This window comes from Ictalurus punctatus, chromosome 5, assembly GCF_001660625.3.
Source record: "Ictalurus punctatus breed USDA103 chromosome 5, Coco_2.0, whole genome shotgun sequence".
In the NCBI taxonomy this organism is placed as follows: domain Eukaryota; kingdom Metazoa; phylum Chordata; class Actinopteri; order Siluriformes; family Ictaluridae; genus Ictalurus; species Ictalurus punctatus.
The window spans coordinates 24712245-24739997 of record NC_030420.2 but is presented as its reverse complement, the minus strand read 5'-3'; the positions used below and the strand labels follow the sequence as shown (position 1 = coordinate 24739997).

Below are 27753 nucleotides of genomic sequence, written 5' to 3'. Positions count from 1 at the left end.
ATAACCCTGAAAATATTGACCCATTGATTTATGAAATAAAAATTAACCCAGCGTTTTTGTAAAAAATGAAACTATACTTTGGAATGAAAAACAACCCATTTGTTGGGTTCAAATTAACGATCCAACTTGCTGGGCTAATTTAACCCCAAATGTGTTCTGTCCTATATTTAACCAGCTGCAGGGTTAAAAAAAATAATAATAATCCAATGTTTCTTAGTGTACACAAAGTTTGTAAAAGAAAAGTAGAAACTTGGAATGAAATGTTCTGTACTCTGAGTCTTGCACTTGTAATAGCTACTAGTCACAGAGGTCTTAAAAAACAACAGTTAAAAAGTAAACGAACGGATCCCAGAGGAAAGCTTTTCAAGGAACTGGGCTTTAAATCAGTATTACCCAGTATTACTTCTGTCAGTGACGCAAGACCAGGGTTGGGTAAATCCGTTGCTCTCGGTGAACCCATAAAAGTCGTTTAAAAGTCAGATTAATTCAAAGTTAAATTGTGGAAGTTCAAAAAGGCCGGCTGTTGTAATTGGACACTCGAGTAAAGTGGCGCGAGTAGTGCGCATGCGCACAGGCCAATCCTCCAGTGTGAAAGCGCTTGGCTCCTGCATACCTATGTACACGTCCACCCGGAGGCGAGCACGCGCGGTCTGTCGGGGGCTCCGATGAACCGTTACAGGCAGTAGTGACTCAACAAACAGGTGAGTGAGATTTATCACTGAGAAACAGCCTGCTTTTTGATTAGCTATCTAACCGACCAGTTTAGTTAGCGTTAGCGCTCAGCATCATTCGCGTCTTCTTTGTACAGGCGGCACTACTTCTATGAATGGGTCGATGTTTTTTCTCTTAATTCCCCATTATATTTAACCTCTAGCTGTGTATCTGGGCACATTTATTTAACCAGTGACGAAATATACCCCTTATGTGTCTCTCATTAGACGCCGCAGTACGCATGTCCTAATTAGCCATCATACGGGGTCAGATGTATTGTTGGTAGCTAGCTAATTTAGCAACGTGGCTAATTTCTTGTGCTTGCGGAACTGAGTGGATGTTAACGCCGTTAAACAGATGTGAGGTCATTAAATTCTCCCGCGAGCCTCTTCTCGTGTGTGCACGAGTGGCTCACGTGCTCAAACCCGGATTGTGTGTTTGTGCAGCACCGTGGTGTTCATGACCTTCGTGGTAACGAACTTTCAAAGAAGTAAAATAAGTTACAGTTTATATCCTGTCTCACCGTCTCCTCTAGCTTAGCGGTAGAACCTTGCTCTAACTTTGCCCTTACAAGGTGAACTTTGTGTGTGAATGTGTCCTAATTCGTCATGCAGCCCGTATTTATTTCTTTTCAGTAAGTGTTTGAGGTTAATGCTGTAGGCATTAAATTTCCTTCTCATTCCCTTCAGCTCAAGAATGAGCCTCCATTGTATTTACTCATTTGGCTGACTTTTTAAACACAAAGTGACTTCTAATTGAGATGCAGGTAGAGGGATGAAGCTTGCCTCATAACCCCTGAGGGTCTCAATAACATTGAGGGGCTTGTTCAATGTGGCCATTCTGGGACTTGAACTCACAACCTTCCAATTCACTTACCCAAAACCTTAACCACTGAGCTACCACTTCCACCATTTTAGGTAATCTCATTATAAGGAGACTGCACTAACAATTAAAAATAAGTTGAACATGAAACACTGGCTGTCTCGCACACCTCACGGTGCTTTAAGTCATCAGCTTTAAATTAGTTTGTGTTTTATATTTTTGGTTTTCTCTAGCACATCTCTAGACCCCATCCAGGTATAGTCCCAGTCCGCATGATGCAGGAAATGGCGAGCAGGGTTTTGGAGGTTTTTGATCCAGCTGCAGGGGGTCAGGGAAAAGATGAACCCATTAGTAATGTAAATGCTAAATGAGTGGTCATACCTAAATTTCGCCTCTCAGACTTCGCTTATCTGTAGGCCTGGTGTGATATGTTTCTGGAGTTAAAGTGGTGCTTCATGGAATGGCTAACGTTGGCCAACTAGTTAGTTTGCTTCTGAGTGATAAGACGTTATGTTGGTGACGGACAGAAGAGTGCAATGGTAATAATCAGCAGTTCCTCCATGTTGCATCTTGCAGAAAGATGTGATCCAACCCTGCACTTGTTTTCCTACAAGATTGTTGGGTTGGTAGGAATAAAGTTTATTAGTTGAACTCAAGATGACGCAAATGTATAGGTGGTGGATGTGAACTTAACCGCTACCAGAAATGACTTCACATCCTGCATCCTTTTCCATCCGATTTAATTAAAAAGTCAATTCATGTGGATTTTGTTTTCAATGTGAATGCTGTGTAATGTGTCCTGAAATCCCACTGGCCTTTTATTCATTACTTATGCTCACTACATAGCAGGTCTCAGAACCTGACTAAATGATACCATAAGTATGGCTGTGGCAAGTTATTATTATTGTTCTTTATTTTTGTTGAATTGAATAGTTCCTCAACTAAGTTTAACTTTTTTGATAGTCTAAGCTATTATTCTATGTTCCTGTCAATCAGTTTCAATTGAAGAAAGAATTTGAACATGTTAAATAATGGCCTCAAATTTTAAGATGGAATGAGACATACATGCTCTATTTCAATCTTTAATGTAAATGGTATTACTTCTGAAGCATACAAATGGATTTTTAAATATTAATGCATCACCATCATCATGCTGTTGTAAATGTCAGTAGTTCAGCATGTGATTTGTTGCTACTCACCGTTGCTGCCATCACAATTGGATGGAAAAATACACAAGAAAAATGGTCAAGAAGTTAAACATTCAAACCTAAAACCTAGTGAACATGAGACAATTGGCGTGATGAAATCTCGAGTTGGTGCTATTTCCCAAGATTCTTGAAGCAAGTTTCTTCTTTTTCTTTTGTTTGGGGGGGTTGGAAAAAGTCAGTGGAACTCAGTTCAGTCATCTTTTTACTTATTTGATGTCTTCCCAAAGCTTGAACTTGTATTGTGCCCGAGTGTAGTTATGCCCACAACTATAAAATGTCACATCATTGGGTGGAGATTCATAAGGAATTATTGGGTATTTATTGCTATGCCTGCTGAACTGGTCTAGTGTAAAATCTGACACCTCATAAAAGGGTTTTTCTCATAATTAAGTGATCATTTATGGAGTGTAGTGAATACGGCTTGTTATACTTTTTTAGATCAGGAAGCTGCCCTTAAAGCTAATCCAGTTGTTATTAACCTCGCAATGCACAGCAAGGCCAACACCTTTTCTCTATGCCACTCGGACAAAGTTCATGTGTTTCTCCAATTGGTGTTCGAAGGGTTAAGCAAATAAAGGATAGTGCAGAGTTTTCCAATCCAGTCTTCATATGTACTTTTCTCCTTTACACCCCCCCCCCACCACCCCCCCCCCCAAAATGGTGACATTTTGGGCACCAACTAGGTGACTGCATCAATGTTACTGTGTCTGTGGTTCATTAAGAAGATTACTTTTCACTTGTACTGATAATCAACTGCCCTAATGCACTTCACTACCTATAACACATCTTCAACAAGAAGTAATGTAGCAGGTCTTCCTGTCATGCTGCTTCATAGCCATGTTGGGTAGCTAGTTATGTTATTGGTCATCTGGGAAGTCTATTACATCAGGAAGCAGTGCGGTAGCTGCGTCCCAAATCGTGCACTCATGCACCATTCTACACCGTTTTGTCATATAGTGTGAGTAGTGTGTTCAGACCGAAAACTCCAACAAGAATATGTGTACTGATTCAAATGGAAAAAACGAACGTGGTGTGTTGGAAACTTCATGCACTGAAGGGTCGTAGCTTTGCTTACGTAGCGGAAGAGGGGAAGCCAGAAACGGACACTGGTATTCTGCTAACACTAGCGGTGTCAACATTACGTGTGAGACATCGTGTGCCATCAACTGCCATAACCAGTTAGTTAAAAAAATGTACTGTTCCATTTGAGATGATACTACCCTTCTAAAATTCATACACTACATGTTAGTGTATAGAATGTCATTTGGGATACAGCTATGGTTAGCAAAAGTTAGTAAGCTAGCTGATTTTGACTTACCTTCCATATAGTGGGTGTGGGGTTGTGTTTGAGATACATATATGGCCAGAACCAAATCACCCTACAGCTCTCGCCTGGTTTCCCGCTGAAGCTAAAGCAGGATTGAGCCTGGCCAGAACCTGGATGGGAGACCTGGAGAAACTAAGGTTGCTGCAGGAAGTGGTATTAAGGAGACCAGCAGGGGGTGCTCACCATGTGGTCTGTGTGTCCCCTTATGCCCCAGTATAGTGACAGGGACACTATACTGTAAAAACAGCACCGTCTTTCAGAGGAGATGTTAAAAATCCCAGGACCCTTCTCATGAATAGTAAGGGTATAACACCCGTGTCCTGGTGAAATTCCTCCATTGGCCCTTATCCATCATGGTCCCCTAATAGTCTCGATCCCTGATTTGGCTAAATCACACTCCTCCTCACCAATAGCTGGTGAGTGGTGGGTGTTCTGGCGAACTATGGCTGCCGTCGCATCATCCAGGTGGATGAGGTCCTTGAGATTTCCCCTATATAGGAAAGTGCTACATAAATCTAAGGATGTTGTTGTTGGTGGTGGTGGTGTTATTATTATTGTTTATTATTATTATTATTATTATTATTATTATTATTAATATTATTATATGGGAAACACAATTGGACCGTTTTACACCGAAACTGATCAGTGCAAATTCCAACCCATCAGTTAGGTTTCTTGTATACGACGGCTAGCAACCGGGGAGAGCGAAGGTTTCACTTGCTTCCACTCAGATGCATGAAGCCAACCAAGTGCATCTTTTTGATTGGCTGTTCATGCTGCTTCACACACTGAGGGAAGTGCTATCCGCCCCCTTCTGCATGCAGAACAGAACAAATCTGACTGCCAAAAGAGCTATAGGCTATGAATACTTGCAGGTATAAAGACATTATTTCCATGCTTATATTTATTTATAACATTAAATGCAAATTAGTTACATTTATTCATTTAGCAGACGCTTTTATCCAATGTGACTTACAAATGAGAAAATACAAGCAAAATTAAACCATTTAAATAGTTGTTGCTTAATGAGTGGACTCTCTAGATGCATTTTTTTTTTTTTCCTTTTTCACTTTGATTTTAAATTTTAATATGCTGTAAATAATTTTCTCTACAGTAATCCTGCAATGAGTCTTCAGTGTAACTGGGTGGAGCTACCCTCCTGAAACACAAGTAGGCTTATGTTCGTGAATCTATTTCGGATTTCTGTGATGGTGACCCTTTAAAATGGTCATTTTGAAATTTAATAGCCATTACAGCAGATTGAGTCGATTCGCGAATCCCAATACTCTTGTCAAGCCTAGTTTCCATCAGTAATGACCATTTAGGTGGTTTTCACACTGGGCATGTTTGCTGAGGTCTGAATCAGTGTGATTGTTTCCAGCGCCCCCCGCAGCGTTGGTCTGGATTTAGACTCGCTGGATTGTATCGAGCCCTGGTGTGCTCACGTTCATCTTGCATCACAAATGTGCATGGAGAACACAACTTGACTCACCATTAAAAATATTTATTTATTTATTTATTTATTTATTTATTTATTTATTTTAAAAAATTGTTTTTTGATTACTTCGGTGCTATTATGCATAGCAGGAAACTAATGCCGTCGTCATTGGCTAAAACCCATGCGCCGGTTACTTTTACTTCCTGAACAAGCGCGGACCCGAGTACGAGTTGTGTTCACGCTGACGAATCGCGGCACCGTTGCAATGCAGCCAAACTCGGACCACCTCCTTCAGGTAGTCTCGGGTTCTGTACCACCATGCACTTTCTAGTCCGCATGAGAGCTTTCACTTTATTAATTTTTCGTGCAAACTGTGATCTGTTTCGAACTAAACTGCCAGTTTGAAAGCCTGCTTAGAGAAGCGCACTGAAGTAGATTTTTGACTTTTCAGCAGAGCAGCAGTGCTACATGTCAGTTGCTCTTCAGCACCCCTCTATAGTGGGATGGACTTCTGAATGAATTAGCTAGTGCTGTATTTCTCAGAAGTACTTATATTTTGATTGTTTCGTTTATCTCTGCTTTAGTTTGTTGATTTTCTCGATTTGTGCCCGTGAATTGCTTTAATATGAATACACTCCTCAGACCATTTCTGTTTGTATCCACCTGAAAGAAGCAGACTATTGTGTTGTAACCACTGCCATGGCAGAACACCATGTTGTGCCGTGACAGTGAGGCTGATGTCAGGTGAATGGAAAGTTTAGGCTATTGTTAGCACTGTGTGTGCCAGAGGTCATAAGCCGCAGATCATAAGAGGTCACTTTAGAGGTAGTGATCTTTGCTATATCAACGATGTGGAATGAAAGAGCTGGATGTGAGGGTGGTCTATTTTTGATGTCAGTATTCTGTGAATTCGGGATTTTTTTTTTTTTTTTTTTTTTTTTTTCCAGCATATGAGTAACTACGAATAACAGTCTACAGAGCTTGGGACATCTGTGGCTGCATGGGTGTTGGGGAGAGTGTGAAATAGAGATGGGGTGAAGGGAAAGAGGCAGTTAGCGTGATGGGAAGCGATGGAAGGAGGAAAGCATGAAGGGGCAATAAGAGAGGAGGGAGGCGAGGAGAGACGTTTTGTATTCGAGGTGGATAAGAAAAGAAATTCAAATGAGAATGGAGGTGGCTTTGTTTGTATGTGTGTGAAAGGGAGAGGGAGGTTGGGATGGCCTCCTGAGTGCAATACCATTTTTGGCCTGCTAATGCTCATTGTCCATGTTAAGAGAACATTCTATGACCTTGTGTTAAATCTCTCTCTCAAACTTCCTGAACATTGTTTGAATATAATTCAGTACAGTGTGCCATTAAAGAATAAGAATAGTTTCCAAACAAGCTCTTAGTTTTTCAGACCATTGTTGCGCATGTACAATAACAATCTGATCATTTAATCAGTTAAACAGATCATTCAGTTGATCATGTACACTATATGCCATAATATCTTTTAAATAGTATTACAAAATGAATCAGATTGAGAAATGACACCTGCAGTTCAGCCAAATGATCAGATTATTCACTGCATGTAAACAGTTAGCCAGTGTGGTGTTTTTTTTCGTTGTTTTTTTTTTTCTTCACATTTGTGCAGAGTGTACATCCGAGACGCTGAGCAGCAGCTCAAGAAAGAACAGTATTATGTACACAAAGCTCCCAAATAAATATTTACTTTTAAACTGACTTGTTTAAAAGGCAGAAATCTCGAGTCACTTTTGATTCCCAACTCACAAGAGGTCTGATAAATGATTGATTAAAGACCATATTTTGTGTGTGTGTGTGAAGAAAACATTATGGCTATTAGCATCACTTCTATGTTGATGAGAGAATTTAACTTTTAATTTAACTTTTGATTATTATTTTTTTTTACAATTTTGAATAATAGCAATGCTACCACCCAGGTGACGAATGTTATTTGGTTAATAGCTATACTACTTGACCGTTCCTAAAAGAAATAACATTTTTCGGTCTCATTTGTAAAAAAATGTTTTCATAGATTGCTTGCAAAAGCTTTTACTTAAAGCTTGGTATTGAGGTTTTAGTCAGGTTGGCTCCATTTGTAAAAATATCCGTGTCCAATCGAGAGTTTGTGTAAATTTGTTTAAGAAGACCCGCCAGTGTAGACCCTGCTTGATGAGCTTCAAACTGATGAATTGGGCCGAGTTAGTGTGTGAAAAGAGTTACGGACACACTGCATTGGCTTAGCTGCATTACTGGAAGATTTGGCGCAGGACATGGTTAGGGGGTGCTCTTTCACCATTTAGTCATTTTGTTTGTATCTTTTGAGGTTTTGTGGGTGTCACTAAATGTAAATCAGCTGTGCCAGTCTACACCAGCCTGTACAGGGATGAAATCATACATTTAAAATCTATGTCGTGAATTTATATATTTCTGTGAAGCTGCTTTGGGACAATGTCCGTTTTTTTTTTTGTTGTTGGTTGTTTGGTTTTTTTTTGTGATTTTTAGAGGGACAAATACACAAAAGTAAGAAACCTACTTGAATTGGAAAAAATGCTATTGCACGAAATTGTTTTGCAGTGGTGTTTGTTGGTAAATGAGACCTTTTTAGCTGTACTTGTGTTGGCATGCGTGAATTGAAGAGGCTTTTGACAATGTGTTGTGATGTCGCATGATGTGCCTCAGGCTCCTCCGAATATTGTGTAGTTTGCTTTTTTTTTTTTTTTTTTTTGCTTTCATTTCTGTGATTTACAAAATCCCGAAGGAACTGCTATACGCGTGAATAAGTGTTGGTCAAGTTGGTTTCAGGTTATTTCGTACACATAGACAGTCAAAATCGAGAAGCCCTGTAATTGAACTGTGCTGCTTCTTATGCTTAGATGTAAATCTAACATGACAGGTTGCATAACATTGCAGGTGCAGTGTTGACTTGTTTGCGCTCTGCTCACATGGCAAAGTGCGGTGTGTCAGGAGCTGACATTTCCAGCTGTGGGGCCATTAGTCATGTCACGTGTTTTTTGAAGGATTGACTCGTGAAGGAGACTGGTCTGGTATACTGGCTGTGTCGGTTGTCTGTGATGTTCTGAGGAACTGCTGCAGGAAATGAGGTGTGTAGAAACTCCTATAATGGAGTAAGGTGCATCACTGCGAATGTAATCGACTCAAATGAGGCTGTTGAAGGGCTTAAATACATTCTTTTTTTTTTTATCTTTAGCCACGCCTTTTTGTTTGTTTTTTCATTTATTCTAGTTTTACTATTATTAAATAAACTGTGCCTTATTCTTTGACTGAATTACAGGAGTAAAGGCAAATGTTGTGTATGACCTCTTATGAACCTAAGTAGGAAGTACATTTTTAGCCTCCTTTCTCAAGTTGCCCTTTGCTTGATGGACAGTCTGGGTGCTTCTCATGTATCTTAATTCGCTCACACTGTATTTATGATGGAAGCGTTAATACTAATGTAAAAAGGCTGATCACCGTAACAGGAAGTGCGGACTTCCTGTTTCTGCGACTGTAGTGTTGCACATGTTTTCACATCTGGTTAGTTGGTACAACGCGCATGTTTTTACAAATGCTCCACCTCACCCAAGGTGGGGTTTCTTTTCCTGAACATTGCCCAATCAGCTCGTGGAGCTATGGATCATTTATGGCTATTTCTGTTAACAAACATTATAATTATCCAATATCATTGCAGGCATTCCATTGAAAACCCCTGTACCTTATTGAATGTTTTAAAAGGGTGTGATCTAAAAGGTGACAGCGCATCATTTTCTCCATCTCTTGTGATGTTGCAACGTCGGTCATTTCTTTCTAGCTTCCACTTTTTCACTCTAATGCAGCGTCATTAGAAATACAGCATCCTGAACTGGACCTCGGAAACACTGTTAATATCGTAATCCGATGACGTGGTAACCCTTGATGACGTTAGATATTTTGAAATAATTTTCCAGTTGAGGAAATTTGCAAAATGAGTCAACTTTTCATCATTTGTGGCGATTGCAATCCACATTTAATATAATATCAGGCTAACGTTAGTTTTAGTTTGTAAAACTAAATGGTGTCAAACGAAAGATCTAGCTGTGTGCGTCTTGCATAAACATTGAAATATAGTAGTTGTAACTTGGTTTGTAATTTGGTTGTAACTGTTGCCCCATGTTGTTAATTTGGATGTGCCCTCTGGTAGGGGTCTAGGTGTGAGTAACATGAGAGGACCCCGTCTGTTCTGTACTCAGCAGATTTAAGACTGAATCACGTCATTGCTGACACACACACACTCCCAGTCATGTCTCTGGAGCTGAGGAGCAGGATACTGAGAATGAGAATTTTCTCCATATTATACCTAATAAATCATACTGGGGGAAATAGTCCTGGAAGTTTCCATTATAGAACTTTCAGGCATGTTCTGTTTCTTTAAAAGGAAAAAAGGTTCCTTAATAAATAACAATCTATTTAAACGCTTGAAGAACAACTGGTCCAAAAGTGTCTGAGTGAGGTGGTCTTCATCTGGAGTTCAAAAGCGATTTGAACCAACTGCAGGAAGTGAATCAAGCGTGCCTTGTATGTTGGGGTGCCAATTGAGATACTGACCTGTGAGGTGCAACCCAAGCCAGAGGAGAGAGCTATAGTACTGCAGAAATGTGGTGTATTCTGCATGGGCTGACAAACAGTAAGAGAGGCTAAATAATAAATGTGATGCACACAATTTCTTTATATGATTATCTATTGGTTTCTTTTTAATGCTGCCTCAGTGTTATCCATGAGTGGGGGTTTCTGTTTTCGCAGATTAGTTTAAGGGGGTACTAAATTAGTCAGGAAATCGTACTAGATTTGTGATTCATTTGACAGTTATTGAATTAATGCAATTGTTTTAGCTTGTTTCAGTGAGTGGCCAGAAGCTGGTTGCTTGTGTGTGATTCAGCTCAGGGTTTAAAATGATCAATATTGAACAAGACCATGCAAGCCTAGTTCAGCTGTAACACTCAGCCTATCGAAATGAATTTGAACTGGCATGTTTACAAAATTGAATATGTAAATAAATAAATAAATAAATAAAAAACTAGGGCTGCATCTAACGATTATTTCCATAATCGATTAGTTGGCCGTTTTTTTTTTTTTAATTTATTATATATATATATATATATATATATATATATGATTAATCAGATGGGATGGGACAAACTTTCAGTGCCTTTTTGTTTGTTTATGTAAAATAAAATCCACAAACTGAGTGTTACAAATTTTAATTCAGACTAAAACTGTACACAACTGTTTGTCCAAAACAGAAAAGATCCCAACACACACGAATATATATTATTAATTTTGGACTGTAGTTTAATTCTGTGCTTTTTGTGAATCCATAAAAAAAATACATAAGTGTGTGTGTATAAACAAACTAAATTGGATCGATAGATAGAATTATTTTTTATGGATGCCCAAAAAGCACTGAATTAAACTCAAGTCCTAAATTAATAATAAAAACCCACTTTCACTGCACCTTGTGGTTTCTGTTACTCACTGCCTTTAGATATATTATTTTACTTTTGATCATAATGTTTTGACTTATGAAGAAAGTCAGTGCCGGTGAGTCTGAGGCTAAAGCTAGCGGTGTCGCATTACGTGCGTGTGACGTCAAGTGCCGTTGACTAGGAAGTGGATTATGCTTCTGGTTAGTAAAAACCCGCTAATGTTATATTTGAGATGATCTTACCTTTCTAAAATTCACACACTAGATGGTTAAGTACTCTGTCCACAGTGTAAGTGTCATTTGGGACCCAAGTGTAGTATTTACTTTCCGAGTGTTTTCAGAACCGAAGTAACGTAATGAGTAAATCACCCCCGTGCCGTGGGTGCCGTGCGCGAACTAATTGATAATGAGATTCGTCAACGACGATTTTCATAATCGATTAGTTGTTGCAGCTCTAGAAAAACACATTCAAATTTTGCCCTTTAGTTGGGCTTGGTGCACTTACATTTTAATTTAGTGCTGTTTATTGGCTACGCTGAGAGAAACTTGGCAGTAGCATGGCACACAACCCTAATTCTTTCTTTATAGCATTGGACTTGGCTACCTATAGAGGTTTACACTTTATACACAGTCCATACTTTCAAGATGTATATTCTTAAAACTAAACTCCTCTGCCTGGGTTTTTTTTTCTTTTTTTTTTCTTTTTTAAAACTGGTCCTAATTGAACACGCGTTAAACAACCCTATCGTTGCATAAGTCATTGAAACCTTATCAACCCTACGCCACATGTTTGAGCCTAGACTCACCTCGTGGTAGATGAAACCTGGACCTCTGCCCAGCAGGACTTAAGAATGTGCTGAAGAACCGGTCACGATGTTGCAGTGGAGCTCAAATTTAATTGTTGGGAGGAACGCCTAGCTAATGTGTGTCAGTTGGAGTTGAGGCCTGGGAGAAAGGTCATTAGATTTATTTACATGGTACTAGACACCTACACCCACTCTGGCTTGCTGTTTTTTGAGAAATGGTGCATCCCACTGACCAGCTGAGTACATTCTTTGGTGTGGTCTCAACACATGGAAGTCTTCAGGGAGCACCATGGGGAGCTGAAAGAAAGAATCCTTTTACTAGATCTCCTGAGACTTCCAGCCTTGTTTGGATATTTGCGAAATCTCTGCTGGTCCAGATCAGCACAAATGGGATGCATGTAACTAGAAGCCATGCAATAGGTGAGCCAGCTTTTCTGCAAGAAAGTGGCTTTGTTCTCTGAGGCCCATTCAGGGAATGATGATGATGATGATGATGATGATGATGATTGGCTGATTGGCTGATCTAGTTATCCTAACTACACTGACTGTTGCAGGAATTTTTTAGGAGTTACAGCTAGATGAGTAATGTTAATAGGAGGGGTTGACTGATAGTGGATTTTACTGATAACTTAGTTGGGCAGTACCTGCTGATGGCAGATTGAGCAACCAGTAGTTTTTAAAAATTGATACTAAATGAAAACATAACACTCAAAGTAAAAAAAATAAATGTATTACAAAAATAGAGTACTGGCTGCATGATGAATGTACTGTACTTTTTTTAAAAAGAAATAATTATTAATGATATATTAACTATTAAATTATTAAAGTAAATAAGTAATACAGTGCTCTCCACTAATATTGGCACATATGAATTGGCACACTTGTTAAATATGAGCAAAGAATTCCATGAAAAATTGTCTTTCTGTTAAAGAAATTCACAAATTCCACAAAAATTCAATTTCCTGTTCCTAGTCACCCAGGTGTACTAAAAAAAAAAGTTTCAAATCAATGGGCATATACTTCAAGTGTATTTCTCATATGAATTCATAGGGTGCCAATAATTACTGCACACCTAAACTTTTTTTTTTCCCCTCATAAGCCGGTTTTGTTTGCAATTGTTTATACATGAGAGCAGAGTATTTTTGTGAATATTTTTAACAAAAGGTCCAACAATAGACAGTTTTTCACAGCCTTCTTTGCTCATATTTACCAAGGGTTCCAATATTGGTGGAGGGCACTGTACATCCAAACTGAACCAAAAAGTGACAAAAATTACAAATAAAAATAGAGACATCAAAAAACACTAAACATAACAAAGTTTCTGTGGTAGCTTTTATTTCACCTCTAGAGGCCTCTCTTGTACAGTATAATGAGGGCGGACTCTTTTCAGCTGCTTCAGCAACATACGCAACCATAAAAAATTATTGGTGTGGATTTTTGCCGATACCTGATAGTTTTAGCAACCAGTCGACCGCTAATTAATAGTGAAGAATGGTCATAAATGTTCACCAAATTTAGTCTACTTGGCATAGCTTGCTACGTCTTAAATGAAATAAAGTTGACCATCCAGAAAGTGCCCTGGGGAACTCTTAAATCTCACCATGATTGATTTTTATTTTCCCCCAAATAGCTCTCAAATGAAGTAGATTAGCAGAGTTAAAGGCCTTTTTGAAATTCTGCTTTTCTCATACAAGCTGCACTCACTTGGTCATCTTTTTATTGGCGCTCATTTTTGTAAAAGCCTTGCTTGTGCATTGTGGAGTCCTGAAATGTGCGTTCCAAAAGACAGCAAAACATTCCTAAAACATTCGTACAGGATCTGCCAGAGAATGTTTGTGCAGTTTGATGATGGCTAAATAAGAGATTATTATAGTGGGGAGGTCAAAAGTCATGTGTACTCTTGTACATACAAATGCATATGTTAGTGGAGGCTTAAAAGCATGACTGATCGTTTCTGCATGTAGGTAATCCTAGAGAATTCTGCACTATAGTAAGATAGTAGTTTAAACTATCTGCAACACTTTTTTATATATATATATATAAGAACGTAATTGGCCTTGGTATCATATCCTTAGTGTTCAAAGATGGGGAAAATCAGTATCCCATGCCCCTTGGATAGGATTTTATGTCCAGACATTTTTTAATTATAGTTGCTTAATGGACAAGTAGGTTCAATAACCAGAAAGAAGAAAAAGCCCTACTCCTTATTTCTGCAAAACAGAAACTTTAATTTGGTGTGTGTTTTTAAACATAATGTGCTTTGTGTTGGTGTGACGCACCTTGATGTTGTAACTATAGCACACTGCTCATTCCGTGTCCCACGAATCTGAATGTCTGCTACATTACATGCCTCTGGCTGACTGTAAAATGTTTCGTTTTTTTTTTTTTTTTTCCTCCCCTCATTAGCCTGAATAATTAGCATGCATGAATGACCTTTTCCGAATCAGGAACACGCAGGTATGTGGAAACACTGACACAGCCAAGGGTAATAAACTCTTATAACTCTCCTGCTGGCACAACATGCAGTCACCTCACCTTGTATCTGTCAGGGGAAAATAGTCACTAGCTGGATTATTTAAGCTTGATTTAAAAGCCAGACACCTGCGACATCCGTGCCTAAACCAAATGGGAGCTTTTACTTTTACCAGCTAATTCACATGCTTCTGCTTAGGCGAGATGCATCCTGGGAGCTAAGAGCTTGGTTGAGAATCCTCAGACATGTTTCATTAAAGCACCAGAGACCTATTTTCCCTCCGTGTCTGTATAACGTATGGACCTTTTCTAAAGGCTTAGCCATGACCTCTATTGCTTCACTGTTCAGGCCCAGAAACGCTGAGAATGTAGAAAGCTCGATTTAGAGTGATCGGTATACGTTGTGTGAATTGGGTTGTTGAAGCTCAATGAGCAGCGATATGCTTACTGCCCCCTGTAATGTCCTCTGGCATCTCTCCAGTCACAAGTCCCATACTGACTGTATTCACCTCAAATCAGAGGAGCTGCAAGTGTTTTTATGGTGAGAGACTTGGTCTGGGTTTGTAGGTGTATGCATGTGTGTCTAATGACGTCTGAATGTTGAGTACAGGATGAGCCAACATGCTGTTTAAAGGTAATGTTGTAATCACACGATTAACAAGGTAATGATTCCTGGTGTTGCAGTAGACAGGCCACACCACTTTACAGCGTTCATGCTCACAATACAGTGCAGTGCAATGCACACGAGGACCGTAGGAGTTAATGAGCTGTCAGCGCTGGTTAAAGAGTTACAGTATGTGCTGAGTATGCTGTGCTGAGTGGTTAAACAGTCAGGAGATGCACCTGTCGTGATCTAGGTACACCTTGTTTACAATATAAAATGTCACTTTTTGAGATTTCCATTATCTGGATGCTGCTCATATTAAACTTTGTAAAATATATATATTTTTAAAAAAATTTGTAATAAAGTTCCTCTCAAATTAAGGAGGTGGGCCAACCAAATATGGAAACTTAAATAAATTTTATGGAATATTCCATGTAAGGTTCAAGCAAAGTGAATAAGGTGCGTTAGGAGCTGACCTAACTTGAATATGGTGGATTTTACTTGGATCACAGGGGGGAAAAAATCAAGCTAAATAGTGAAAAGGAAAATATTGTGGATGCAACTTCCTTTAAAACAGCTAAAATTGTTTTAAAGTTGCTGGCCTCTGAAATGCACAAGAATTTGGCATTAATCAGGACTTCTGTGTGACTCTGATCAGTCAGTGCTCTATTTTTAGCTTAAAGCTTGCATAGTACCTGGGTAAAAGGGGCAACCCAAATCCGCACAGGTGCTTGGGTTTGTAGTGTCCAGTGGAATGAGGCTTCTGCCAAAGGTTGTAGCCGTCAAATAACTAGCCAATATCTTGTGCTAAAATAACACTACAACCAAATGACAATCTACCATGGGAGTCTGCTTGCCTGTCCAATCCTAGTCTCACAATCAAATAAACATGTATAATAAATCAGGTCAGGTTTTGCTGTAGAGAAAAAAATAGTCAATGGTTAGTTGTTTGCGATGGATGTGAAAATGTTCTCTAACGATTTCTCTTACTCTTCTCTCTCACAGGCTGACCGTGTGTGAGTGCCGTTCACCTGACTGTTTTTCCCGCACCTGATTGTTGTGAGCAAGCGGACGTGTCGCGATGCCTCCAGCGACGGGTGGGCCGGTGGGGTACACCCCTCCAGAAGGTGGTTGGGGTTGGGCCGTAGTGGTCGGAGCGTTCATCAGCATAGGCTTCTCCTACGCCTTCCCCAAATCAATCACAGTGTTTTTCAAAGAGATCGAGGTGATCTTCAACGCCACCAGCAGCGAGGTGTCGTTGATCTCCTCCATCATGTTGGCCGTCATGTATGCAGGAGGTTAGTGGGTCTTGGTAGCTTGGTTGCTCTGTCACGTTCTCCTCAGGCTTTCTACTACCCTGAAGTAAAGTAAGCAAGCAGTCGACTGCTGTTTTGTTCTGAAGTGCTACTGAGAATATCATGTATGACGTGACCGGAGATCAAAAGTTTTTTAATCCCTTATTTTGATCAATTCCAGCACATTTAGATTTATCTATATCCTGTTTAAACCATGTAATATTTGAGGTGATGTAAACATCAGCTAACTGATTGTATGATCATGAGAGAGGTGTCCAAACCTCTCTACAGCTCTACATCGGTGTCTAAACCAAATGAGCAGGCAAAGGTGACTGTGACGAGGAAAATCTTAGTAGGAAAATGCCTTAGAATGAACTAACGTTCTGCCTCTGGCTGGCACTGTGAATCATGAGTCATTTTCAAATTAGGTAGTGTGTAATCTCTGGTTTATAAGGAACAGCCAATTTTGACTGACCTGTTTATGACCTACATTGAAGATTGAGTAGAAGCTTACAGTTGCAAGGGCTCATGTCATAAAATGGTGACTTGTCTGTTTTTTTTTATGATTTTATTTTATCTGTCTAATTGTGGTTAACGTTATATTTCAAAATATTAGAATAAAGAATTTATAATACAGAAATGTCAATCTGAGAAGAGCTCTCTAATCAGCTAATTAACTCAAAACACTTCCAAAAGAGCCTTTAATCTCTGCTTGGTTCAGTACACACAACCACAATCAGGCGGAAGAGAAATCAAGGTCCCAGAGTCTGGAGGAAGAGTGGAGAGGCACAGAATCCAGGCTGCTTGAAATCCAGTGAGAAGTCTCCACAGTCAGTGATGATTTGGGGTGCAATGTCATCTGCTAGTGTTGGTCCACTGTGTTTTCTCAAGTCGAGAGTTAATGCAGCGACTACCTGGAGATTTTAGAGCACTTCATGTTTCCATCTGCTGACAAGCTTTATGGAGATGCTGATTTCATTTTCCAGCAGGACTTGGCACCTGCCCACAGTGCCAAAATTACTAGTAACTGTTTTGCTGACCATGGTATTGCTGCGCTTGATTGACCAGCCAACTCGCCTGACCTGAACCCCATAGAGAATCTATGAGACACCAGACCCAGCAATACAGACGAGCTGAAGGCCGCTATCAAAGCAACCTGGGCTTCCGGAACACCTCAGCATAAATTAACATACTTTTCAGAAGGTCGACATTTCTGTATTATAAATTCTTAATTCTAATATTTTGAGATACTGGATTTTTAATTTCCATGAGCTGTAAGCCGTAATCAAGATTAAAACAAAAAAAGGCTTGGAATATTTCACTTCGTGTAATTAATCTAGAATATGACAGTTCTACGTTTTTAATTAAATTATGGAAAAACATTAACTTCCACGATATTCAAATTTTGAGATGCACTTGTATAACATGCAGCATATTTTATATGCTAAATAATGCTAAATTTGAGACAAATGAAGACATGGATGTTCTCCAAAACTACAGCAGTCTCGTTGTTCTGGTGTAAGGGAAGTGCTGGTGTGTTTTGAGTTGAGGCATACAGGTGTCATGACTGTTGTCCTGGTAACGAGGACTTCCTGTGAGAAATCTGGTTTTGGTGTTGGTGCCAGGTGGCTGTGAGGAGCAGGGAAAGCATTTGAGTAAGCCAAGTGTACAGCTACTGAGATCATTATCCTGATTTCCAGTATAAGCCTGTTTCTCAAACACACTGTGGTGTTCATGACTCAGTCTAGAGGTGTGTGTCAGAGGTGTGCTGGATTCAAGTTGGTTCAAACACTGCCTATAATATCTTCAGATGTGAAGAGCGTTGGACTACAGTTGTATGTCTTTCACAGAGAACAATTAATTCCTCAGTCATACTCGACTCTCCCAGCATGTTTAACGCTTCTCTGGCTTTTAACTAAACCTATTTGGGATAATATTTTCTTGGCTGTTTATTTTAAGATGTAAAGGCCAGTTCATACTGTGTTTGTGAAGGGGGGAGGGGGTGTCATTCAGTTGCACCACCGAGTCTCAAATCTGATTGGTCAGAATTTGTTGACTTTTTTACTTTTCTGTAACAGCAACTTTCTAACACTAGTTCATTTTTTTTTTTCTTTTTTTTTCTATAGTAACCGCAATTAAAAATGTGTAATCGTTGATATGGTGGAGTCTCGGGTGTCGGCACATTTTAATTGTCAATCCCTGGAAGTCTTCAGGACAGAGCACTTTGCATTTTGTGGGGGGTTTTTTTGTGTGCGTGTTAATTGTTTTATATCAGCTATAACGTAAGTGATGACAGGAACTTGCTTGTCTCTCATACATTCCACAACATTAAGCAGTTGAAAATGTGGTTGAAATGTAAAACTTCTGAATTGGAAAAGGATTAAGCCCCTTTGTGTCAAGCTCTCATGTCCTAGGAAAATAAACTTGAGTGGTAGCAGTAGGGCTGGGTGAGGAGACAAAAATATCTAAAAAATATATATATATAAAATAAACACCAAAAAAGTTAAACTGAGTTTGACTATACTTGTTTTTTAATGCTTACAAAAAAATAAAGGTGATAAAGTTTAAAAAAAAAGTCAAATCAACAGCATGCATTCAGTACCTTTTTTTAATTATTACAAATATTTTATAAATAAATAAAATAGATCAACATACCAAAGATAATTTGTACAAGTGCATCACGTAATCAGCTTATCACAATATCTATATCGCCCAGCCCTAGGTATCAGTAACTTTACTCTGTATCTGATCACAGCATCCCCTTATTGATCATTTTTCAGTAATGTCACGATCCATCGTGTATTATTTGCCTAATCAAAAAACTTGGCTATCAGGTTTCCTGCTCTGGTATTGCCTTGCATTAAGGTAAAAATTGTGATGTACCTTGCCGCTGTCGTGGATTCAGATTTTTCAGTGGAGTTTTCCTCAAATCTTATTGCTCAAGACTTGCACATTTGTGTACATAGAAAACAAAGGACTTCTCATTGTTAATAAAACATGGCCACATACGGAATGGAAAGTTACCGTTGGAGCAAGGAGCGGAAGAGACGTACAAAAGAAGATTTGGTTAGCATGGATGGCCTTGGATGTAACTCATATCTTCATAGCACCGGCAACATCTTTGAGAACCTCGTGTGCTTACTGCCACGTACACACTCCATGTCGAATCACTCAAAGAAAAACACAAATGGTCAATTCACTTAATCACATATTTCAGTCACCGATCATTAAATTTCTAAAGATTAATATTTAAATGACTACACCTCTACCTCTGAATTCAAGTGGTTTACAATTTCCATGATAAATTTTTATGGAATAAAAGAATAAGTTTGGTCTTCCAGGATGTGACGTGGGTTCTTCGTTAATAAGTCTGATGTTGGAAAAAGGATGCAGTTTTGTTAAATTGCTCCATTTGTGAAAAGGCTGCATGTTCGTGTCACTGAATTAATCTGACCAACATGAATTGAACTGTGAGGAGGAACAGGATGATCACTTCCCACACACACATGATTACTCACACTGGCAGCGTTGTACAAACTTGCGCACGCAAGTTCCTGCACGTAGCCTCTACACTGCTTCACACGCATGAGTAGCTTGGTAATGCCCAAGCCACAGTGGAGCTATTTGCATGTTGGGAAGTGAATACAGCAGTTCAATATATGCATTACCACATCCATCAGGTTAAGTGCATTGCTTGTGATGAATTCCCTGTTTTATTGAACATGTTGGCAGATTTGGCAGGATAGTATGAAAACTTCCTATGATGTCTGCACGTATGATGGTTATGAGCTCGGCTCTCTCCAAAGGAATTGTGGGCTGGACACCGAAATGTGTGCGAGTTAATAGGAAAAAGAAACCACAAACTGACTCGGGTAACCAATGGTACTTTCATAAGGTGAACTAGTTCCTTATTTATTTCCTGTTGCTTCCATTTCACCAACTGTACCCTGTTTACACTGATGTTACGTGAAATCTTTAAACCTCCGCTTTGAGTGCGCGCTCCCACTGAAAGCTGTATTGGTGTATTCGTTTGACCGCCATCCTGACCAGGCATGAGTAATCCAGCCAGTTTGATGGAGGACAATGTGTGGACATGAGTAAGGAGAGTGTGTGTGTGTGTGTGTGTGTGTGTGTGTGTGTGTGTGTGTGTGTGTGTGTGTGTGTAGCACTGAAGCAGGTGGTTTATATTAGGAGACTGGAGCTGAGCCAAAACGCAAGCTCGTCAGAATGGAGTGGTGTGGAATCTGTCCAGCCTGATAGGGAGGAGAAATGTCTGAATAACAGCCCTGTGTCCTGAGGTCTGTCCTCAGGTTTTGGTAGAGGTTATGATATGGTTTTTGTTGAAACCCACTAATTTTAATTTATTTCCTTTTCGTTCTTCAGACGTTTGTGTTGTAGATACCGTCTCAGCGGGGATATCCTTTGGCAGCCTAGCAGCTCCAGAGTCCCCCAGGTTATCCGATCAGATTTTGACTTCTGTATATGGCTAAATCTCTCTCTAAACTAGCCCGATCACAGGATTTAAACAGCTAAAATCTAATCGGCTCATTTGATACTTTAACATAATAGGTTAGTCTACACTTTCCAACAGTGCTTTTCCGTTTAGACTGCAGGAGACTCCGCAGAATCAATTCAAGGCTAATTTGGGCCTCCCAGGCTTCACTTCACTTTGCTTGTGCATATATTATATGATACAAATGTCTTTGCTTGACATGTAAACATCAGCAGTTACATGTTATTGTTCTTGATTGTTAGAAACGGTTACAAGACAACACGCTTATTCTAAACATGAAAGGTATTTGTTGTAGAACTTTAGGCCAGTGTCTCCTACATGCTGAACTGCTTAGAGGAGCGAGTTCTGGTGTAATGGTGGCTCGACCTCATCAGTCTAGAAGTGTCCCGCTCTATGTAATTCCTTGATAATTTAGCAAATGGGATGGTTTGATTTCATTTAATTTGACACTTGTATTAGAGCAGGATTAGAACATGGTGCCTGTAATGAGGTGGACACTCAGGATTTGTGTGCATATGAATGAATGACCCACTGCTCATGTTTACTGACTATAGTTTAGAGTCTTCAACTACCACACACCGCCTTCCAAAATGTCTGAAAGTTGTGTGTGTGTGTGTGTGTGTGTGTGTGTGTGTGTGTGGGAGGGAGAGTTTGTACGTATTTGCACTGATCTGTGTGTCCATTGTCCTGGTTGGTAATGGACCGTTTGTGTGGTAGAATACAGAGCCCCAGAAGCCTGTCGGAATACATTAGTGTTCTGTTGGTCTATTGGAGGATTACCAAACCTTCCTTGCCTGTGATTGGCTGCGTTCCCAGCTCCTTTTTGCTCACTGGCTAATGGTTAGAGGTTGTCCTAGTTTGCTAAACTAAGACCAGTTATGCCCTTTGGAGGTTTTAAGAGCCGTTTGAGCACAAAGGCACCTCTGAGTGGTTTGCTTCGCAGGCTGGAACTGTAAAATGAGCGGTCTGTCTGAGCCCAAAGACATCGCTACACAGACCGAGAACATGCCTCCCTCTCAACTTGACTGGAAATAAACCTGATAAGAATGTGGAAATGCTGTAGATATTTAATGTTTTTCTTTGTGTGGCGCAATGGTTATTTTTGTGTTTTGGGGTAATAGATAAAGAAGCATTGCAGGAATGCAAGCCCACGCACGGGAAGAACATATTGCACTCATTTGCACTCGCTTGCATCACTAACAGCTTGAAAGAGTGTTCATTACACTACAGCTGTCCGGTACCGCCATCTAGTGGAGACAGCTGGAGAAAAATCTTAGTTTTATATGAACATTTTCCAAGAGACCTGGTCATCCTGCCAGACCAATACGAACACCTCCAGTGTATTTTTAGGGATCCCTAGTTAGAGGTAGCAGTCATTACACTGCTGGGGTTGTGAACTAAGGTAACCTCTGAGAAGCTCTGCTGTGATTCTACAGTTCTTCTGAAGTCAAACAGGGAGTTATTAATGGCCTCAAAAAGGCTCTATGTATGGACTTGGCATATTAGCAATAGCATTTATTCTTCTAACATACCAGCAGCTTGGCATTATTTTGAATGTAAATTGCCAGTTAATAAATGATGATTAAATGTTTACAGTTGAACCAAGTAGGGCTGCAACAACTAATCGATAATTAAAATAAAAACAATTTTCATTATGGATTAGTTGGGTCTGTGACGTCACTGTGCATAACCCTGTCAGTGACGTCACTTCACAATGGTGAAAAACACATTTCTATGAATAAAATACATCTGAGAAACAGCGACGGTTACAGAGTGAGCTGCTGCAGGAAAAGTGCACGATCCAGCTCGTCCAGCACATGAGAACGTTTTATATTAGGCGCTCAAACAAACTCGGAAGTGTATTAAAGTGGCTTGTCGTGTCGGATGCTACGACGGATGCGTGTGCTGTTTTAATGTGTTCCAGACACATTTTCTTCAGCACAGAAATGACATTTTTACCTTTATATCCTTATCTGTAAATGTTAGGAACTCATACCAGTGTTTCCATTTCACATAAAGCCTCGTCCTGACAGCAGGTGAGCCTCCATTAAACTTCACTGAATGAATGCGAGTCCACGCATACGCATCAAACAGCATGCGATAACTCTGACTAAAATATTAATTTTAATCAAATGTGTTATTTGATGTGATATTTAGAAACAAAATTATTTTTTTATGAGCGCAGTAACTGTAATGGGGTTATAACATGCTATTGAGTATAAATGTAGTAAGTGTCATACATTTACAGAATAAAGGAACATCTTACTGTGTTTCAAATGAGTGAATGTGTGTTACTGCAGAACATTCAATCTCTTACCAGTTAACACTTAGTTTGTGCTTTTTCCTTTTTCATATAGTGATTTTACTTCCGCTTTAAAGCTTGTGGACAATCAGTTGTTTTTTAAAATGTAATGTTAAATTTTTATTTTAGTACAGAAAATGAAAATTGGCCTTTTAATTGATTGATTGACATAATTGATAGATTAATCATTAGCAAAATAATCATTAGTTGCAGCCATGGAGCCAAGCAATATCATAAAAATACTGAAACATCAAAAAAAATTGCAACATCATAAAAATACTGCTTAATATGTAACATTATCTTATTCTTGTAGCTGTAGTTTGTTGCCCAAATTTAGTTTGTTCGAGCACCACCAAGTCTAAGCTTAAATCTAGCATGGACACACACACACACACACTTTATTGTAAAGCATATTGCTTTTGGATGTTCTTTTGTCCCAGGAGAAATGGAAATAATTTGACCTACATTGCTTTTTTTTTTTGCTTTTTTTGTTCAGTGTTTAACCAGGCTTCTCTTCTTTCTTGAAACAGGACCAATCAGCAGCATCCTGGTGAACAAGTATGGCAGCCGACCAGTCATCCTCGTCGGAGGCTGTCTGGCCAGCACAGGCTTGATTGCCGCATCCTTCTGTAACACAGTGGTGGAACTGTACTTCTGTGTGGGAGTCATAGGAGGTGAGTACTGATGCTGATCTCTCGCATGCAGGGTGACTGATATTGTGCACTGCTAAAGACAGTGAGGCATAGAGAACATGCTGCCAGTCTGTTTTACTGAAGAGTATTTAGAAATGACAAATTCTGCAAATGCTTCATGCTTTTTAATTAAACCAGTGCTTTATTTGGCAATCTGATAACTGCTTGCTTGTGCTTCATGTAAATGTGCATGTCCTCCTCTTCCTGTAGGTCTTGGATTGGCATTCAATCTGAATCCCGCATTAACAATGATCGGGAAATACTTCTACAAGAAGCGTCCAATTGCTAATGGCATTGCTATGGCAGGCAGTCCCGTGTTCCTCTCTACGCTGGCACCTCTGAACAGCTGGCTGTATGATCAGTTTGGCTGGAGGGGAAGTTTTCTGATTCTGGGTGGTGCACTGCTTAACTGCTGTGTGGCCGGCTCATTGATGCGACCCATCGGACCAAAACCGCAGCCCAAACCTGATGTACAGGAGGGAGGGACCAAAAGGCAGGAGAGGAAAACCGTGTTGCAGACCATCAACAGCTTCATCGACCTGACTCTATTTATGCATCGTGGTTTCCTGCTTTACCTCTTGGGCAACGTGATCATGTTTTTCGGTCTGTTCGCACCACTTGTCTTCCTCAGCAACTATGCAAAGAGCATGGACATCTCCAAAGACAAGGCAGCCTTCCTGCTGTCCATACTGGCCTTCACAGACATGGTGGCGCGGCCGTCTATGGGCCTGGTGGCTAACACCCGCTGGGTTCGCCCACGCATTCAGTATTTCTTTGCAGCAGCAGTGCTGTATAACGGTGTATGTCACTTGTTGGCACCAATGTCCGTGGACTATGTGGGCTTCTCCATCTATGCAGTGTTTTTCGGCGTGGCATTCGGCTGGCTCAGCTCTGTGCTCTTCGAAACGCTCATGGACCTGGTGGGGGCACAGAGGTTCTCTAGTGCCGTGGGCCTCGTCACCATTGTGGAGTGTATACCAGTCCTGCTTGGACCCCCTTTACTAGGTATGTGTGTAGGGTATTTAGGGTTATTACTTAAGCTGTCTACCACAGTATATTGGAGTTGAATAAATAATGAATGCGAGCTGAAAGTGCAGATGTTTGCAGGAATTGCTGCATCATCATCATCATCAATAATAATAATAATAATAATAATAATAATAATAAAAAAATTATACATGTTATGGCTCATTGTATAGAACGCCTTTATATATTGTACCCTTATGATTTCCCTGGAACTAAGAGGCCTAGTCCAAAACCTGTTCCAGCATGACTATGCCCATTTGCACAAAGTGAGGTCCATAAAGACCAGCTTTGCCCAGGTTGGTGTGGAAGAACTTGAGTGGCCTGCCCTGACCTCAGCCACACTGTACACCACCTTTGGAATAAACTGGAACACTGACTCTGCACCAGGTCTCCTCATCTATCATCAATGCCCAACCTGTCTAATGCTCTTGAGGCTGAATAAGCACAAAATCCCCACAGCCATGCTCCAAAATCTAGTGGAACATCTTCCCAGAAGAGTGGAGGTTATTATTTCAGCAAAGGGGAACTAAAGCTGGAATAGGATGTTCAATAAGCACATATGGCTTTGATTGGTCAGGTGTCTGCATACTTTTGGTCATAGAGTGGATGCACTTATGGATATCTATCGGCATAAAATTTGTGGGGGGAAAACACACAAATATAGTTAGTAAACACTTTCTAATAATTAATATTGATTTAAATATTTTCTAATAAACACGATTTAGAAAATGTCAAAAAGAATATGGGGCATAAATGACATGTACTTGAAGCCATTTTCATACATGAAATGTTTTTTGATAGATTTGTGGTAAGCAACTATAAATGTGTGCTTTAAAGCGCGTGTGAACGCATATTTGTATATAATGGGTTGCACACACAAACCGTAAATATAAATGTTTTGGTTAGTATTTGAACAGTAAAATGAGTTCTGCCAGTCCTATTTCACACACACGACACATTAAAATATAATCACAAACTCTGTTACAATTATGAAGAGGCTGCTTAAGTAAACAGCATGTTTGACCACTTCCTTGATAGGTTTATTATGTGATAAAAGCCATATTATTATGCCATAATGTTTATTGTAATAAATAAAGTGGCCTACTTGAAACAGTAATGTATTTTTATCTTATACTGATTAAAATAGTAGGCAATTATGTGATATCAGCACATACCTATACATAACACAATCCTGTTTTGTTTTGTTTTTTTTGTCTCTCTTGCAGGAAAACTAAAAGACCGCTACAATGACTACAAATACACGTACATTGGCTGTGGCATCGTCCTAGTCGTAGCCAGCGTGTTTCTGTTCGTCGGGATGGGCCTCAACTACCATCTGCTGGACCGAGAGAGGAAAGAGGAGGAGAGGAAAGCAGGGCTCGAAGACAAGGAACAAGAGACTAACATAGACAGTGCCATGAAAGAGAGAGAGAAGGAAGCTGAGAACGATGCATCTACAACGCTCACAAAAGCAGACGTGGCCAAACTGGACGAGGACACTGTGTAACATGCACGGGTTTCATTAGGGACCGTCCAAATGAGCAGCAGGCTATTTTACACTTTAGAATTGTAAAAAGGTTTAGCCAGTCATATTGCACGCACACATGCTGACGTCTGTGTTCATTCACACATTATCTATTGTCCAGGGCCTGGTTTCAGTTCTTGTCTCTCATGCTGGATTACAGCTGCCAGATCATTTCTCCTGCTTTGTCCTGTCTGCTTTTTCCACCAAAGAAAGTTCACACAAACACTCCAGCGCAGTGTTTGGGTTGTAGTTTACTGGTTTGTTTCTCCCCCGCCCCCTTCTACAGATGTTTCATGGCTCTCTCTGGAGTTCAAGTTAGCTTTCTAGTTCTTGTGTGAGACTGAGCACGGTATTCAGGACACTTCTCTGTACAAAGTCAGCTGTATGTGACATTTAATTAAAATACTGGACCATATCCTATGACTATGACTGCAGGAACTCTGCAAAACCAGATGCTCTCACTTGTTTGGGTTTTAATAGTGTTAGTCTTTTCTCACTTATTTTCCTATGTTTACTGATTTCCAATGATTACCAGAGATCAGATACTGCATCAAATAGAAGCACAACTTTAGCACACGCCTGACACACAAATTCACCCAAATGTAATGAGTTTTTGTAGGGGTTTTTTGTTTTGTTTTTTTAATTAAGGAATGACCTCGTCACATTGTGCATGATTTTATTTCTCTGTTATGGATTTCTGCATTGCAGTGTCTAGGATCTTCAGAAAGATGACCCATTTAATGTTCTTTATCTGTGTTTTAATATACAAGTATAAATAACATGAGTCTCTGCAGGGTGGTACTATTCCGCTTGTGCCTTTTGAGGTGCGTTACTAGTCAAGGCCTCTTTTAAACTGAGCCCGAAGTTTTTATTTTATTATTATTATTATTATTATTATTTTTTTTTTTTTTTTTATTTATTTTTTTTTTTTGGAAATCTAACACAACTTATTAAAATACTACAATTTAAAAAAAAAAATCTTTGACGTGCAGTATAGTCTGAACATCAGTATACCACGTTAGGTGTTTTACTGGGTGTAAAAGCTCACTAGGGGGACATTCATTTCAATTTCAGTGTACTCCCCAATGCCAGTGTGAATAACTGTGTATACTTTAGTGTTCAGGACACACAGGCCATGAGTATGAAAGAAGCTTGTTGCACGCCACGGTTTCTCAGCCTTGTGTAAACTTGCAGTGTAAAAAGAGAGGCTGAACAATATTAAACTTGAGGCACGAATTTATAAATATCAACTTTTAGCTGGCATTTGTGTTACAAGGCCAATATACCGTGCTTCCATGTATTTCTTCATTCCAAACCTAAATGGAAGTATATTATATATAGTATCAATGTCCAGCGTTGGAGTTTGTAAATGCCCATTGATTTTATAGACTCTGGTTGTATGTAGATACACTTTTTAGTTCCTCGATTTCAAACTTTCTCTTGCTTTTTAGTCAATCTAATTTTATATAGTTGCTTAAATGTTATGTGGGTGTGAGATTTTGTATGTTTGACCTGGAGTAGTGTACCAATAAACTGTTTTTAAAAATTTCA

At 39.6% G+C, this 27753-nt stretch overlaps 1 protein-coding gene across 1 annotated transcript; it reads left to right on the top strand.

Moving 5' to 3' along the window:
- The first annotated feature begins 556 nt into the window (after positions 1-556).
- Positions 557-27753, top strand: slc16a1b (solute carrier family 16 member 1b). The gene is made up of 5 exons (XM_017468579.3): positions 557-701; positions 15855-16147; positions 23490-23633; positions 23862-24656; positions 25904-27753. Exons 2-5 carry the CDS (start codon positions 15931-15933, stop codon positions 26182-26184), a joined length of 1437 nt encoding a protein of 478 aa, XP_017324068.1. The 5' UTR covers positions 557-701; positions 15855-15930; the 3' UTR covers positions 26185-27753.

What these genes read in the sequence shown, in the direction of transcription:
- slc16a1b (XM_017468579.3), top strand. Translation starts at nt 15,931, where the DNA reads ATGCCTCCAGCGACGGGTGGGCCGGTGGGGTACACCCCTCCAGAAGGT. An exon ending in GGCCGTCATGTATGCAGGAG is followed by an intron (nt 16,148 to 23,489) that starts GTTAGTGGGTCT and finishes TTCTTGAAACAG; the next exon opens with GACCAATCAGCAGCATCCTG. An exon ending in CTGTGTGGGAGTCATAGGAG is followed by an intron (nt 23,634 to 23,861) that starts GTGAGTACTGAT and finishes CTCTTCCTGTAG; the next exon opens with GTCTTGGATTGGCATTCAAT.